Source organism: Trachinotus anak, unplaced genomic scaffold, assembly GCF_046630095.1.
Source record: "Trachinotus anak isolate AG129_WGS33_773 ecotype Australia unplaced genomic scaffold, CSIRO_AGI_Tana_v1 ptg000016l, whole genome shotgun sequence".
NCBI classification, from domain to species: domain Eukaryota; kingdom Metazoa; phylum Chordata; class Actinopteri; order Carangiformes; family Carangidae; genus Trachinotus; species Trachinotus anak.
The window spans coordinates 22851391-22864841 of NW_027273867.1; the positions used below are offsets into that span (position 1 = coordinate 22851391).

The window sequence follows — 13451 nt, forward strand, 5'->3', positions numbered from 1 at the left end:
CACACAGCCTGTATTCAGACACTGAGCCTTAAAACCAGCCGTCAGGACTTCTGGAACTTTGTGATGTCACAACAAAGCAGTTGCCACTCTCAGCCATGTCCCAAGCCCCGCCCACCTGGACCCACCCTCCAACCTTGCAGGATTTGGTTTCTCTGAGTGTTTACCTGAAATCTACTATATTTTTATTCAATTACTCAGAAAACAGTCAGCCAATCAGAAGAGAGGCTCAGATCCTCTCTTCTGATTGGCTGACTGACCAGAGATGTGAAACTACAGTGAGATGGTTTTTGGTTCTTAAAACTACAAATATATCTTAAAATATGGGACCTTCAAAGTTACTTCAGATTAACAGCTTCATCATCATCATCATCCTTTATCTCTTTCAGCTTTTGTTTTAAACTTTATGTCCCTACACAAAATCAAGCCCGTGACGTTACCCATCACTCGTACACATACCGCCACAAGCAGCTGGTTGTACCATCTCGAATTGGTCAAACTGACTAACAGAACAAAACTGTCGCAGATTTTAGTGCTTTTTAAGAGTCAACAATGAGACCTCTGTTAAGAAAAAACTTGAAAAGGCTGAATCCCCTGAAGATACTGAGGGAAAAAGCATTTCGCAGTAGAGTTTTTGTCTACTGCTGCTGTGCTCTGTGTGTAATAGAGATGAGAGAAAAAGACAAGTAACATCAGCATATTGTCCTTGAAATATAAAATCATCACTGAACCTTGGGTCTCATTTGGACTCTGGACCAGCATCTCTGCAGCCAGTACCCTGTACCTTTCACTGTACCCTGTAAGTAAGAGAACAGGCCACTTTCAAAATAAAAGTGCCACCATTTACAAATGATGATGCCTCCTTTTTTTTACAAAGTGATTATGATGCTGAAAGTACTATTTTTTTTATTAAATACATAACATTAAAGGTGGAAATTGTTTAAGTGCTGTCCTTACAAAATACTTTTTCAAATTAAAATCAGCTGTAATCTTGAGATATTGAGTGAATTCTTTAAATCTGTCTGAATCCTGTTCTGACTGTGGCTAAAACCAGGTGAGGAGCTGTCATCAAATATATTTCAGTGCTAAACTACAATCTGGAATTTATTTTGAAGCCAAGAAAGAGTCAAAATCTTTCTAAAAAACATTTTTCCTGCACAATGAATGAAACAATTGTGTGTTTGTCATATTCCTCAACTTGGAATATGAGATGTAACAAAAGTCTGGGCCAAAGTCTGTAGAAAGAGCAGCAACTTGTAAAATGTGGGAACCCTGTGCAGGTACCATGGATTCAGGTTTATCCTCATTTACTCATTGAACTCAGTAAAAGTGATTTCTGCATTGAAAATACATTCAAAACCTTCATTTCTGCACCTTTACAACACAGGTGTTAAGACTGAAAGATTGAAAAAGGAAAATGTAATCACTTGGTAAAAACCATTTCTGCTTGCAAGGACCGATTTTGCACAGAAGCAGCATTTCAGGAGACGTGTGTCTTCACCAAAGTGTAGTTTGTAATCGGTTGCATTTTTTGCAACTGACATATATGACAGATTTTTAAGGAACTCACAAAACAACCTTTAAAAACACGTTAAAGAGCGGACAAACCAACAACAGATTCAAGTGCTGCGGCCGTTGAGAACTGTACCTTCACCTGCAGGACTTCACTGCCCTGGAACCAGTTCTGTATCTGAGCTGGATGCAGGACAAGAGTTTGGGGTAAATGCCCGGGGCTTGACTTTGAACATGGAGTGGATTTATGGAGACATCAGTCTCTCAGATTGTTAATGTGGGCACAGATCTTGAGGGCGGGACCTAGCTTGATGTTCATGGTGGACATGAGATGCTCCTCCTTCAGCAGCAGCAGCGCCTGTCCGTCAATCTCCTGTGACAGGAACTGGGAGGCGAGCTCCTCGCAGCCTGCGGGAAGAGGAGGGATAAAAACGGGGAAGGTGAGAAGTGTGATGAAGAAAATGGTTAGAAATCTTATTTACAAAAAAGACTCTGTAATTAAGCTCGAAGATCTTTGTTTCTTATGACACAATCTTCCCACCTTGTAGCGAGGAAATAAACTGTGACACTTCCTCGACGCTCCACTGGGCGGGGACAGCAGGCAGGCAGCTGGGTGCAGAGTCTGCCGGGAGCGGAGGAGGCGGCTGGTGGCAGGAGGCGGAGGACGCTGGGGAGAGGGACAGGGGGTCGTCTTCATCCTCCTCCCCGCTGGACTCCTCCTCTGAATGGCTGGACTCTGAACGGCACTGCGAGGAGCACAGGGGGGGTGAGACATTTTAAACTGCCCCCTTTGTAGAAGCCTGAGGCTGCACTGTGTGCGACCACATCCAGAAATAATGAGCAAACTGTAGCAGATGAAATGATGAAAATGAAAAGTGTCATCACTGAAATAAAGCCCCTAAAGCAGTTGTTCCCTGTCTGTGACGGCTGTTTTAACCCTTTGCAGCCAGTAGGGGGTAGGAAGCGTTAACAGGGGTGACTGAGCGCCGGGTACGGATCCATGAGCTGCTTTGCACCTCAGAATGTGCCCATCCATATTGTCAAACTCATTCATGTGTTATTGCCAGTGTTGTGGAGAAGTGAACCACTTGTAATTAAAATCAGTAGTTCAACTAAATTTTGCAGTAGCTTACTCATAGTTCAGCTACATGTATATGAGCATAGTGACTCAAGCAGTTAAAGGTCCCATATCTTTTTTTATTTGAGGTTTTGATAGCCATAAAAATATATAAACCTGGTACATGACTGGACCGGGGGCTTAGGAAAGTGTAAAATATGGGAACTTAAAGGCGACTCGATGAATACGCGGTCCTGACTCACCTTGACAGGTATGGGTCTCCCTGCTATCTTGGCGCTGGCTATCTCTGAGCTGGTCCTGCGGGGAACTCTCCGCCTGGCGATTCCTCCCTCCTCGTCCGAGTTGGAGAGGTGACCCTGGCCTTGATCCCGAGCCGGAGCGTGATCCTGACCTTGACCCTGGCCATGACCCTGCCGCACACAGAAGTGCTGCCGGAAGCTGACGTTGTACCTGGGGAACCAATACATACTGTATCGTAGACAAAGAGTGACATATACGGTACTGAAGCCAAGACGAGCAAAACATAGTCTTTATCTCTTTGCGCCATATGTGGTATATAACCTATACACACGTAGTGGGCAAAGGGACAAATGCAAAGCAGAAGCAGAAAATGTAAAATCATATGTTGACTGTTACAAACAATGCGGACAGAGCATTGTTTATAAAGTGACACCATAAATACAGTTTTAATGTGAAGCAAATTCAAAAGAGAAAAAACATCAACAAAACTAACTGGACTGGACTGAGATTTGACTCGAGAAGTTTTCATGCTATTTTTTTTTTTTATTTATTTACAAAGAAATGAGCATGAAGTGAAGCTACCACAGTTTTCAAACACAAAAATAAACCATGAGAACAGAAAACACACATGCTGTGACACATACAGCTGCAGTCACCTGAGAATTCACATGTAACTGTCACATTTAGTCTCTTTTCAGGACACAGAGGTCGTGTCGTGTAAGATTTTGGATTATTTGGAGGGTTTGATGACACGAAGACGAGTTCACGTTCTAAGATTACAAACAAATTAGAACCACCAAGTTTTAAAAAGATGATTCTGATATTTCTTTGTCTTTTCTTTACCTCAAAAAGGATGTAATCTATCTTTACCTTGACCAGATTTAAATATCTGGTAATGAAGAGATTTGAGACAAAATTAGAGTTAGTAAAATTAAAAAATTAAAAAGGTCCCATATTTTACACTGATAACCATAAGAAGATATATTTGTGGTTTTAAGACCCAAAAACCATCTCAGTGTAGTTTTACATCTCCTCTCAGGCTTCTCTCTGGAGCTCCAGTAACAACAGGTCAGTGAGAGAGGATCTGAGCCTCTCTTCTGATTGGCTGACTGTTTTCTGAGTAATTGAATAAAAACACAGCAGATTTCAGGTAAACACTCAGAGAAACCAAATCCTGCAAGGTTGGATGGTGGGTCCAGGTGGGCGGGGCTTGGGGCGTGGCTGAGAGCGGCGACTGCTTTGTTGTGACATCACAACGTTCCAGAAGTCCTGACGGCTGGTTTTAAGGCTCAGTGTCTGAATACAGGCTGTGTGCATTTCTCTGTGGACTGAGGCTTTGATACTTTCACAGTATTAATATAGAACCTAGACCTGCTTTATAATCAGAAACACATGGACATCTGCCTTTATGCTATATGGGACCTTTAAATAGTTGAACAAATAACTAAAACGTGAAATTTTGGTGATGTATTTAAAAAAAAAAAAAGACAATTATTTCTAAAATTCCAACTGTGGCCGGTCTCTGAGAAACTGAAAATTTTTCTCTGGCCTTTGTGTTGCAACAATCCCTTTAAAATGTGAGGGAAAACAGGCCACAGCAGCATTACAGTGAATTCTCAGGCAGCTTCTCCCACTGTATATATTATATTTCATGCATGTTGAAGTACCTCTTGGCACAAGACATGGAGCAGAACCTTTTGGTGCCTCTGAACTGGCTGGCAGGAGCAAAGTTTTTACAGTACTCACACTTAAGCACTGAGGGGAGAGTTCAGAGAGAGAACAGAGCACAAGTTAAAAGTTTATCATTTCTACTGTTTGCACATAAATGTGTTGGACTACTATAACGCTGCATCAGAAAAACTCCGACAAACAAAGCAAACATCAGTCTACACGATGATACCACACTGAGAAAAGACATTTCACTCTGCTGTGGTGCTGCCTGTGGGTAAATTCCAGCATGGAGGTTGTAATTAAAATGTTCATGTCTCCAAGCTCAAACAAACAAGGGTCAAACAAGGGTCATTTTGTTGCACAGTTTAAAATCCTGTTCTCCGTATCCATATTATGTTAATTACGTTTGGCAAGGTTAACAAGCTAATTAGTATGGACAGTTAGCTGGAAGAGCAAATAAACAGCTCAAACTTGTGTCAGGCCCATTTAACTACAGCTGTTTTGGGAGATTTTAGTCACATGAAGCTAAAGCTTAACCTTAAAGATGAGAACTCAGATCACGTTTTACAAAATCTGAAGCATAAACAGAAAGTCTCGACCCTCAGACATGTCAGCAGTACTTTAAAAGCTGTTACCTGTTGCAGTGGTAACTGTCTCTGATTGGTTAGTATCCGGACTGTCATTAGCTAAATCCTCCCCGGCCGAGTCCTTCACTGGACCACACACCTGCCAATAAACAGAAAGAAAAGCTCAGCGACCTCGAAAACAGTGTCATAACAGAGGGCGTGTCTCCTGTGGGAGTGGGGTATCAAAGACTACAGATCCTGCGTACTCACAGGGAAAGGCTCCGCCCCCTCCTGGATCACGAAGCCCTCTATAAGGTGAGTAAGGACATGAGGTTTCACCACGGCTTGAGGGGGAGGAGCTCTCTCCCCCTGACCGCATACCCCACGGGACACTGACAGGACTGGGGAGGGAGAGGGGGGGGCAGGAGGAGGCGCAGCAGAGCCTGGTGGGGGGGTGAGGAGGAGGACAGTGTGTTAGATTAGTCTCATGTTATTTATCAACTATGAAGATTTACACGTGTCTCTGTTGTTGTTACCTGCTTCAATGGGATTGGTCGGGAGCACAGAGGCATGATCTCTGACAGGCTGGATCCGTGGGGGGGAGGGGCCATCTTCATCATTGGCTGAATTTGAGTCTGACTTCCTTTTCAGTGAGCCAGTCATCTGCTTCCCCTGAAACATGAGTTAGAAAAGATTACGTCAAGTTACAGGAGATGCTAATGAACCGTGTGTTTCAGGCTGTTGTTTAGGAAGTAACTGCAACAACAACAACAGTTTCACCCTTGGACCAGCAGCTTCCACTGGTTGCCTAGCAACCTCACAGTGATGATAAGACTCCTAGGGAAGCCACTGCACACACTTTAGCTGTGTCCCAGTTCAGGGGCCGCATCCTTCGGAGAACACGGTCAACAAAGGCGCGGCCCACGAAGGTCTGGTCTACGGAGGGTTTCCTATTTATCCTGGCTACTGTTTCACTTGCAGAGTCCTGCATCTTCTTGATAAGTGATTCATCACTGGGCAATTGCCGTGCAATGAATCTTGGGATAGGTTGGGCCACGAATGATCAAACAGGTGGATTTTTCGTTTCCCAGGAAACTAAGGATGCATTTCTCTGGGCGGCCTTGTTGCACCGCTGTGACGGGGTCTTCAAATAAACCCATGAAGGATGCGGCCCCCGAACTTCAGAGTCAGACAAGCTCAGCGAATCACGTCCTCGCTCTGGTGCCCTGCAGAGTTTTTTGGTAAACAAACAAAAGTTGTTTCTCACCAAAAACTAAAACCACCACGTGTTGGAAATGCATTTCTGTCCTCATAAAACATCCGCAGCGCCGATTATTTTTTATCTTAAATCCTACATCGTTTACATCCAGAATTTCTTCGCTGGCTTGAAGCCTTGTTCTTCACTGCAAAAGCAAAAGCATTGTCACATTTCTTAGTGCATTACCACCATCTAATGATCAACCTGAAACCTGCAGCAGACAGTGGATCCCATGTGCACGTGTGATGGTGTGAGCGTGCATGATAGAGACCAAACACGGAACCATTAAAACAAAGCTCCATCGTGCTCCTGGTCAGAAACTAAGTACCTCAACTGCACACAAATGTCAAACTATTCCATTTAAGACCACTGTATGAGAAAAAGTGTGAATATATGAAATGTATTTGTTACACAGACAAACACAGACTGAGACGCTGACACTGCATCAGTGTAATAACGAGTGCGAACAGCGATCAGCTGACCTGTGGAGTCTGACTTCCTGATGAGTCTCCATTGGTGGTCACAGCAGCTGACGCTCCTCTCTGCTCTTCAGTCGGCAGGGGGAGGGAGAGCGAGGAACGAGAGAGCGAGGAGGGAGGAGAGGAAACAATGGGGGACTGGGAGGAGGCGGGGCTTGAAGTTATGGGTCCGTTCTGACTCTGTCCGGAGTTCTGATTGGCCTGCGGGTGCACTTGAGACACCTGAGCCAACGGGGGAGCTTCTTGTGGTGACTGAAGCGCCTTTAGCCCCACCCCTCGGCCCACGACCCCGCCCTCCCTGGAAGCGATGGAGGCCACCATGGTGAGCAGGCTGGACGAGCTGGTGAGGACGGCGGCTCCGTCCTGGCTGCAGCTGCTCCGGGCCAGAGCCAGAGCCTGGGCGTTTCCCAGCGTGCTCTGCCTGGCGCCCACGATCTGGACTGGAATGTGCGGCGGCTGCTGAGGGGGCTGCACAGGCTGGGCAGAGCTGCTGGCCGGTGGGGGGGCAGGCAGGATGGGAGGGGGGTTCCTAGAAGGCAGCTGGAGGGGCAGACGGAGCCCCTGCAGAGTTTTAGGCTGGATGGGGATGGGTCCGTTGCCGTGGCCTGACTTCTCTGCGCTGAGCGAGGTCTTCTGCAGAGGCTGCACCACCAGTGTCTGAGTGTTGACTGCCGGTTTGATGGTCGCCGTGCCAACAGGGTACCCGTGGGGCTGGGATGCCGCATTGGACGTTAGGACCAGAGTGTGCGTTGCTGTGGGAGCTGTGGTTCCCGTGGTAATGGTCCGGGTCCCGTGGAGCAGCAGCTGGGAGAGAGGGATGGAGGAGGTGGAGGAAGAGGTGGAGGAGGAGGAGGCGCCAGAGGAAGAAGAAGGGTGGGCTTTGAGGTTGGTGGGCTGAGGGTACGTGGGGATTTTGATGTGGGGGGTCTGGGGCTGAGGCTGGCTTGGCTTAGCGGGAGACTGGGGGTTTGACTGGTGGGAGGGCTGGACCAGAGAGTAGGCAGCTGGGAAAAAGAAAGAAACACACACACACACACACACACACACTTATGACATTTAAACCTGGAATAACAGTTAGCTCGGTTGTCAGATGCTGTTACAAGTCAAGCAGGTTGCCTTCACCCCCCCCCTACCTGAGTCACTCCTCTCTGGGGCTTCCGTCTTAACACCCACACCTTTGGGACCGGACACACCTCGCATGGCGAGATTCTGCACCTAGATAAAGGGACAGAGAGGAAAATCCGTGTGACAACAGTGCTCCACGGTGGAGCCGCCAGCTGAGGGATCAGTGTGGTGTGAGGTCAGAGGTTAGTTCTCTCCTCAGACCCTCCACACATCCATTCCACAAACCTGATCATTGTCTGATTGGCTGCTGGCGGAGGAGGTTGGAGTCACCTCTTGCTGCTGTTGGTGAGCCTGTGGCTGCTGGGTGACGGTTGCCACGGCAGCAGTTGCCGTGCTGCCGGGCATGAAGATGAGCTGTGAGGAGATGGGGGCCCTGAGGGATCGGTTGACCTGCCGGACGACAGGACAGTCACCAAAACACAGAAACTAAACCAACACTGGTGTCAAGATAAACAGAGCATCAGCTCCGACTGAGGACGTGATCTGACTTTAATTCTAACATCAGCCAGAAAATGTTCCCACTCTGCTTTAAGGAACCTCTGTAACGCTCATTACTTTCTCCCTCCTGGTGAAACTGTTTGTCAGTGGATGGCAAACTGCAGCCAAAACTGCTCATCAGCAATAATATCTGGCTGCCAGATTATTTTGATAATTTTTTTTAAATTTTACATCATCAGACTGACAGACTTACATTTTGCTATAATTCATGCTCATTAGACTTTTATCTGCTACAACAGATCTCCGTCATGACAACAACAGCTACCCACAGAATCACTTCCTCTTTAGTGATTTTGCCTATAAAATAAAAGTGCGTTTTTTTGCATCAGTGTTTTATTTCAAGCTAATGAGAGTTTTTATTCTAAAAACTATTCTTAAAAATTCTGACAGGAAGTTCCACAGGTTCTGCTTCTTGCTTGACAGACCTCTGAATTAGCCGTGGTGGTGGTGGTGGTGTGAAAAAACTGTTCAGTAAATCAGTCAAACAAAGAATATGTGACTGTGACATGTGAACAGAAACAAAAACTCCAGCTGCATCTTTATCGATCAATTCATGAACTTGGTCTTTGATTATCTTCTGCCCACCATCAGATTAGAGAGAACTGGTCCGAGGCTGAACTTGCTCGCCGACCCCTGGCGTATGTGAAACTCACCCTCAGGTACATTTGTCCCTGCCCTCCTGCCGTCCCACTCAGCAGCACCGACTGGCTGATGGTGGATGTTGCTGAGGCGCCCATGGGACGGCTGCTGGTTGTGGACCCGGCTCCAGATGTGACACTGACCTGAAAACAACAATGTGCAACTTTAATGTGTTTGTAAATGATTTATTTAAAAGCACGTATTTTTAGAAGTGTAAATCAAACACACTCCCACCACAGTGCAGAGGCTGGAGGGATTCAGCTTAACTTTGATCATTTCAATTCGCTCCTTGGGCTGGTTTGATTTTACATGAAACCGGCAGAACGCTGTCGGAGACTATGAAAGAGTCTGTGCATGAGCTGCAGCAAAAAAAAAAAAAAAAAAAACAAGAACAGAGAAGTGCACGTACAGCTGTGGTGCTGGTGGTCTGAGACGAGCTGCTGCTGGAAGGACTTGACTGACGACTGGCAGCCAGAGTAGCCTGGGAGGAAGAGGAAGAGGAAGAGGAGGTGAAGTGAGGTGAAGCGAGAAGAGAAGAGAAGTTTTAGATTTCCCGACACGGCCGACAGTGACATGTTTACACCGGCTCTTTGTTTGGGTCCAGCAGCTACAGTTCTGTGGCTTCACATCTTTTTCTGGTGGTTTCCAGTTTGTTCTTCATGCAGAGCTGCTGCTGCATGCTGCGGTTCTTTTGTTTTGTTCTGTGATTCCTCTGGTGTCTTTTATTACTTTACTATTTTTTTCTGTTCGTCTCAACCTTTGACATAAGTTTACAGACAGTATAACATGCGTGCACCTTTACCTGTTGCACGGCGGCCAGGTTCTGCAGCTGGGCGTTGTTGATCTGCTGTTGCAGCATCAGCTGCTGGAAGTACTGAGCTGCATTCGGCTGTCTCTGTAACGCCTGCAGGGCCTGGAGGGAGGAGGAGGGGAGAGAAAGGACAAATAAAGGGGCAGTAAAGGAACTGGAGCGAGAGGTTAGAGAGGAGGAGATGAAGAAGAGACAGAAGTAAGGAGAGGGAGGAATGAAAGAAGTAGGACTAGTAAGACCTGGGAGAAAGAAAAGAAGGTTCAGCACCATGAAAGAGGAAAGAGAAATAAGAGAAACAAGGGGAGAGGAAGCAGGGAGGAAGGGAGGGTGCTGAGCCTGCTGCCAGCTGCCTGATGTATGAGCTGAGGCTCATACAGTAATAAGTTGTAAGATGAAAGTGAGCGTGGCGGGCTGGATTAGTGTGAGCGCCCTGACAAAGACAGATGGCCGTGCATGGTGACAGAAGCCTGAGAAAATTACACCCAGCCTCCATCAACCCAGAGAGACTCCATCTCTCTCTTCACCTCCCAGATTCAGCCGCCCTCCATCACTTCCTGTCCCTCAGCCTACATACACATCACAGATTACAGAGACAAATAAGCACATCCTTCCTCTACCAAACAAACTGTGACGCACAAAAATCCAAATCCAGCCCTTTGTCATGTGAAGCTCCTGTTTTATGCCTCATACTGGACACAGCTCTCATGTTCGCCTGATTTAACAGGCCACATAAAAATGAATGAATGAATTTCATTAACCTTCGTCTGCAGCCAAAAGCTTCTCCGAGTCTCGTTTCTTTAAATCCAGACCTGAATCACAAGGTTGTGTGCTCTGATTAGAAAGTCCAGCGTCTCGAGACCAAGAGGTAAAACGTGACGAGGAGTCGTTTTAAGTACAGAGTCACTTTACATGGAGGAAGCTGACAATGACAAGTGAATCCATGTGTTGTGTGTTTAAGACAATTTCAGATAATTGAGACTTCAAAATGAGCAGAAAAACGAATAAACTCTGTATAAGATGTATTAAAATGTATTGTTGTGCATTAGTGATATAATGAAACGATTAATCAGTTATCAATTGTTGTTCATTAATTATCTGTCCACAAACAAATAAATGATTAAGCCGACTGATCATTTCAGGACTGAGGAAAAACAGCATCAGTCTGAGCAGAACGACTCCTGTGAAACACACACACACACACACACACACACACACACACACACACACACACCTACCTGCACTGCCTGTCTTTCATACAGAGACATGGAGTTCATGGGAGAGGGGCGGGAGCTGGTCCCGGGCGCAGCGCTCCCATTGGTGGAGGCCCCCTGCTGGTTCTGCTCTCCGTCCGTCTCCATGGCTGCTGAGAAGACAGAGCGGACGTCCATCGGTCAAACACACACTTTTGAAGAAGCACCCGTCACTTCTCCTGACAAACTGGTCCCTCACACAGCTGAGACAGCGTGACTGAGGGGCCCACGTTTGCTCTGGCTGCTACGCTCCCCTTCACACTGACACTGATAACTGGTGTTGTCTCCTGACGCCTCACCTGGAAGGACGTCACAACACCTCAGTGCTTCACAAACACCTGTTTCCTGCAGGAATGATAGAGTCAAACTGTACCAGCCGGGTGAGACACAACCAGACTGAATATGAAAAGCAGTTACTGAATGATTATTAGTATTTACAAGGAAAATTAAAACTTCTTTGCAACAGTTTTATTTTTTCAAATTTTGAAAATGCACATGACCATTAAATAAATAAATAAATAAATAAATAAATAAATAAATAAATAAATAGTGCACTTGACTTTTCATTCATTTGAGGAATTCAGCGACATTTGCACACACAAATGAAAATTCATACAAAACAAAAATGAACTGTCAATAAATCCAGGTGAATCCAACCAATCAGAGCTCTGTGCTGCAAGACAACTTTCCAAACATTTTAAGACATAATCTGTTGCTAAATGCTCGTTTACATGGAGAAACCTTGCCTTTATTTGTGCATCACGATGACAAATACATATGTCCCTTCTATAATATCAATCAGCTGATAAAAACAAACAAACAAACACCTTTGATAAGTTTATCTTGTACTCGATAATCAGACCTGTTAGATCTCAGTTCACACGTAATAGCAACACTCCACTGATTTACCTCAAACATATGTTCAGCATTTTTTTCCAGTTTTTATCCGACATATATACAGACGTTGATATTTCTTGACCAAGCTAATATCCTATCACATAATAGAAGCAAATTAGTTATTCAAATGTGTTGTTATTTGTTTGTAATTTATTTCAGACTGCACCTGAATGCACCATAGCAAACTTCAAAAGTCTTTCCAGCTACAGTCTGAGAAAACCAGGCTCCAGGACCAGTGAATACAAAAGTCTGTTATGCTTTTTATATTTTCATTTCAGACTCAAAACCCTCAATTTTTTTTTTTTTTTTTTTTAATTTTTTGTTTTTTTGTTGTTGTTTTTGTTAGTTGTAGTTTCTCCTGCACTAAGTCCTGTACAGATTTATAACCTTTATTTATAACCTGCAGTAAATTCACACACACACACACACACACACACAGTCCTGACCCAGCTCGGTCAGTCTGCGAGCTTCAGACCCCCCAGGAGTAAAACCCGTCTCCTCTTCAGCTGCAGCCATCCTCACACACACACACACACACACACACACACACACACACACACACACACACACACACACACACACACACACACACACACACACACACACACACACACACAGAGCTAATGTTAGCTAGCTACCCTCCATGTTTCAGACCGGAGGCTACCCCTCCTAGCATCCCGCTAGGCGCTGCCGCTCCTGTCTGCCTCGGTAACGGGGCTCTCGGTCCGTCCTTACCGGCCCCGGTCCGGTTCCTCCGCCTCCCGCTGCACCGGCCACGGGCAGGAAAACGACTCGGTGGCCTCCGGAGCTGTTCGCTCCCGTGCTGTTTGTTGTTGCTCCGCTCCTCTTGTGTGCAGGACGGCCGCAGCACCACCTCCTCCGCCGCCGCCGCCTCCACCAGCAGCAGCGCTTCTTCTGTTTTGCATAAATTTGCAGCTGATGTGTTGTTGGAGGGAAACGCCTCCTTCTCCTGCTCGGCCTTTTCCGGCGCGACGGGATGACGGAGCAGCGGGACGGGGAGAGGGGCCACCCGGGGCCGGGCCGGGCCGAGCCGAGCCGAGCCGGTCTGGGATATATGTGTAACAGGGACTGTTTTTTTTATTTATTAATTTATTACAAGACAACACATCAGAGAACATTTTAGAGTGAGGATACTTTTCCCACATGGTCCCAAGATTTACATTTTATTATAATAAAATCTATAATTATTATAACTCCACAATTTTATGAAAATTAAAATCTGTAAAAAATAACTAATAGCTACAAATTCCTATGGTATAGGAAAATATAGATATGAATAATATAAATCCTACTCAAAAGCATTTCTACAGCCTAACAACTCAAAAAGCTTTAGTAAATGACTCTAACAGGTAATAAGGAGCTTAGTTACAACTTATTAACGCCTTAAAAAGGATGCTTTATTAAATAAT

At 45.6% G+C, this 13451-nt stretch overlaps 1 protein-coding gene across 3 annotated transcripts; it reads right to left on the reverse strand.

The window, feature by feature from the left end:
• Positions 1-697: 697 nt before the first annotated feature.
• On the reverse strand, positions 698-13020 carry LOC139634088 (polyhomeotic-like protein 1). 3 transcript variants are annotated; one of them, XM_071500340.1, is made up of 15 exons: positions 12757-13020; positions 11110-11237; positions 9866-9976; positions 9473-9544; positions 9078-9206; positions 8152-8316; positions 7935-8016; positions 6805-7805; positions 5601-5736; positions 5335-5507; positions 5134-5224; positions 4495-4582; positions 2830-3055; positions 2051-2255; positions 698-1917 (listed from the first exon to the last, which is right to left on the reverse strand). In XM_071500340.1, exons 2-15 carry the CDS (start codon positions 11230-11232, stop codon positions 1766-1768), a joined length of 2754 nt encoding a protein of 917 aa, XP_071356441.1. In that variant the 5' UTR covers positions 11233-11237; positions 12757-13020; the 3' UTR covers positions 698-1765. The 3 variants fall into 3 exon arrangements, with proteins under 3 accessions (XP_071356441.1, XP_071356439.1, XP_071356440.1); XM_071500338.1 differs by having other exon boundaries at positions 1614-1917; positions 11110-11234; positions 12757-12890; XM_071500339.1 differs by having other exon boundaries at positions 1614-1917; positions 2830-3037; positions 12757-12889.
• Between the last annotated feature and the right edge of the window lie 431 nt (positions 13021-13451).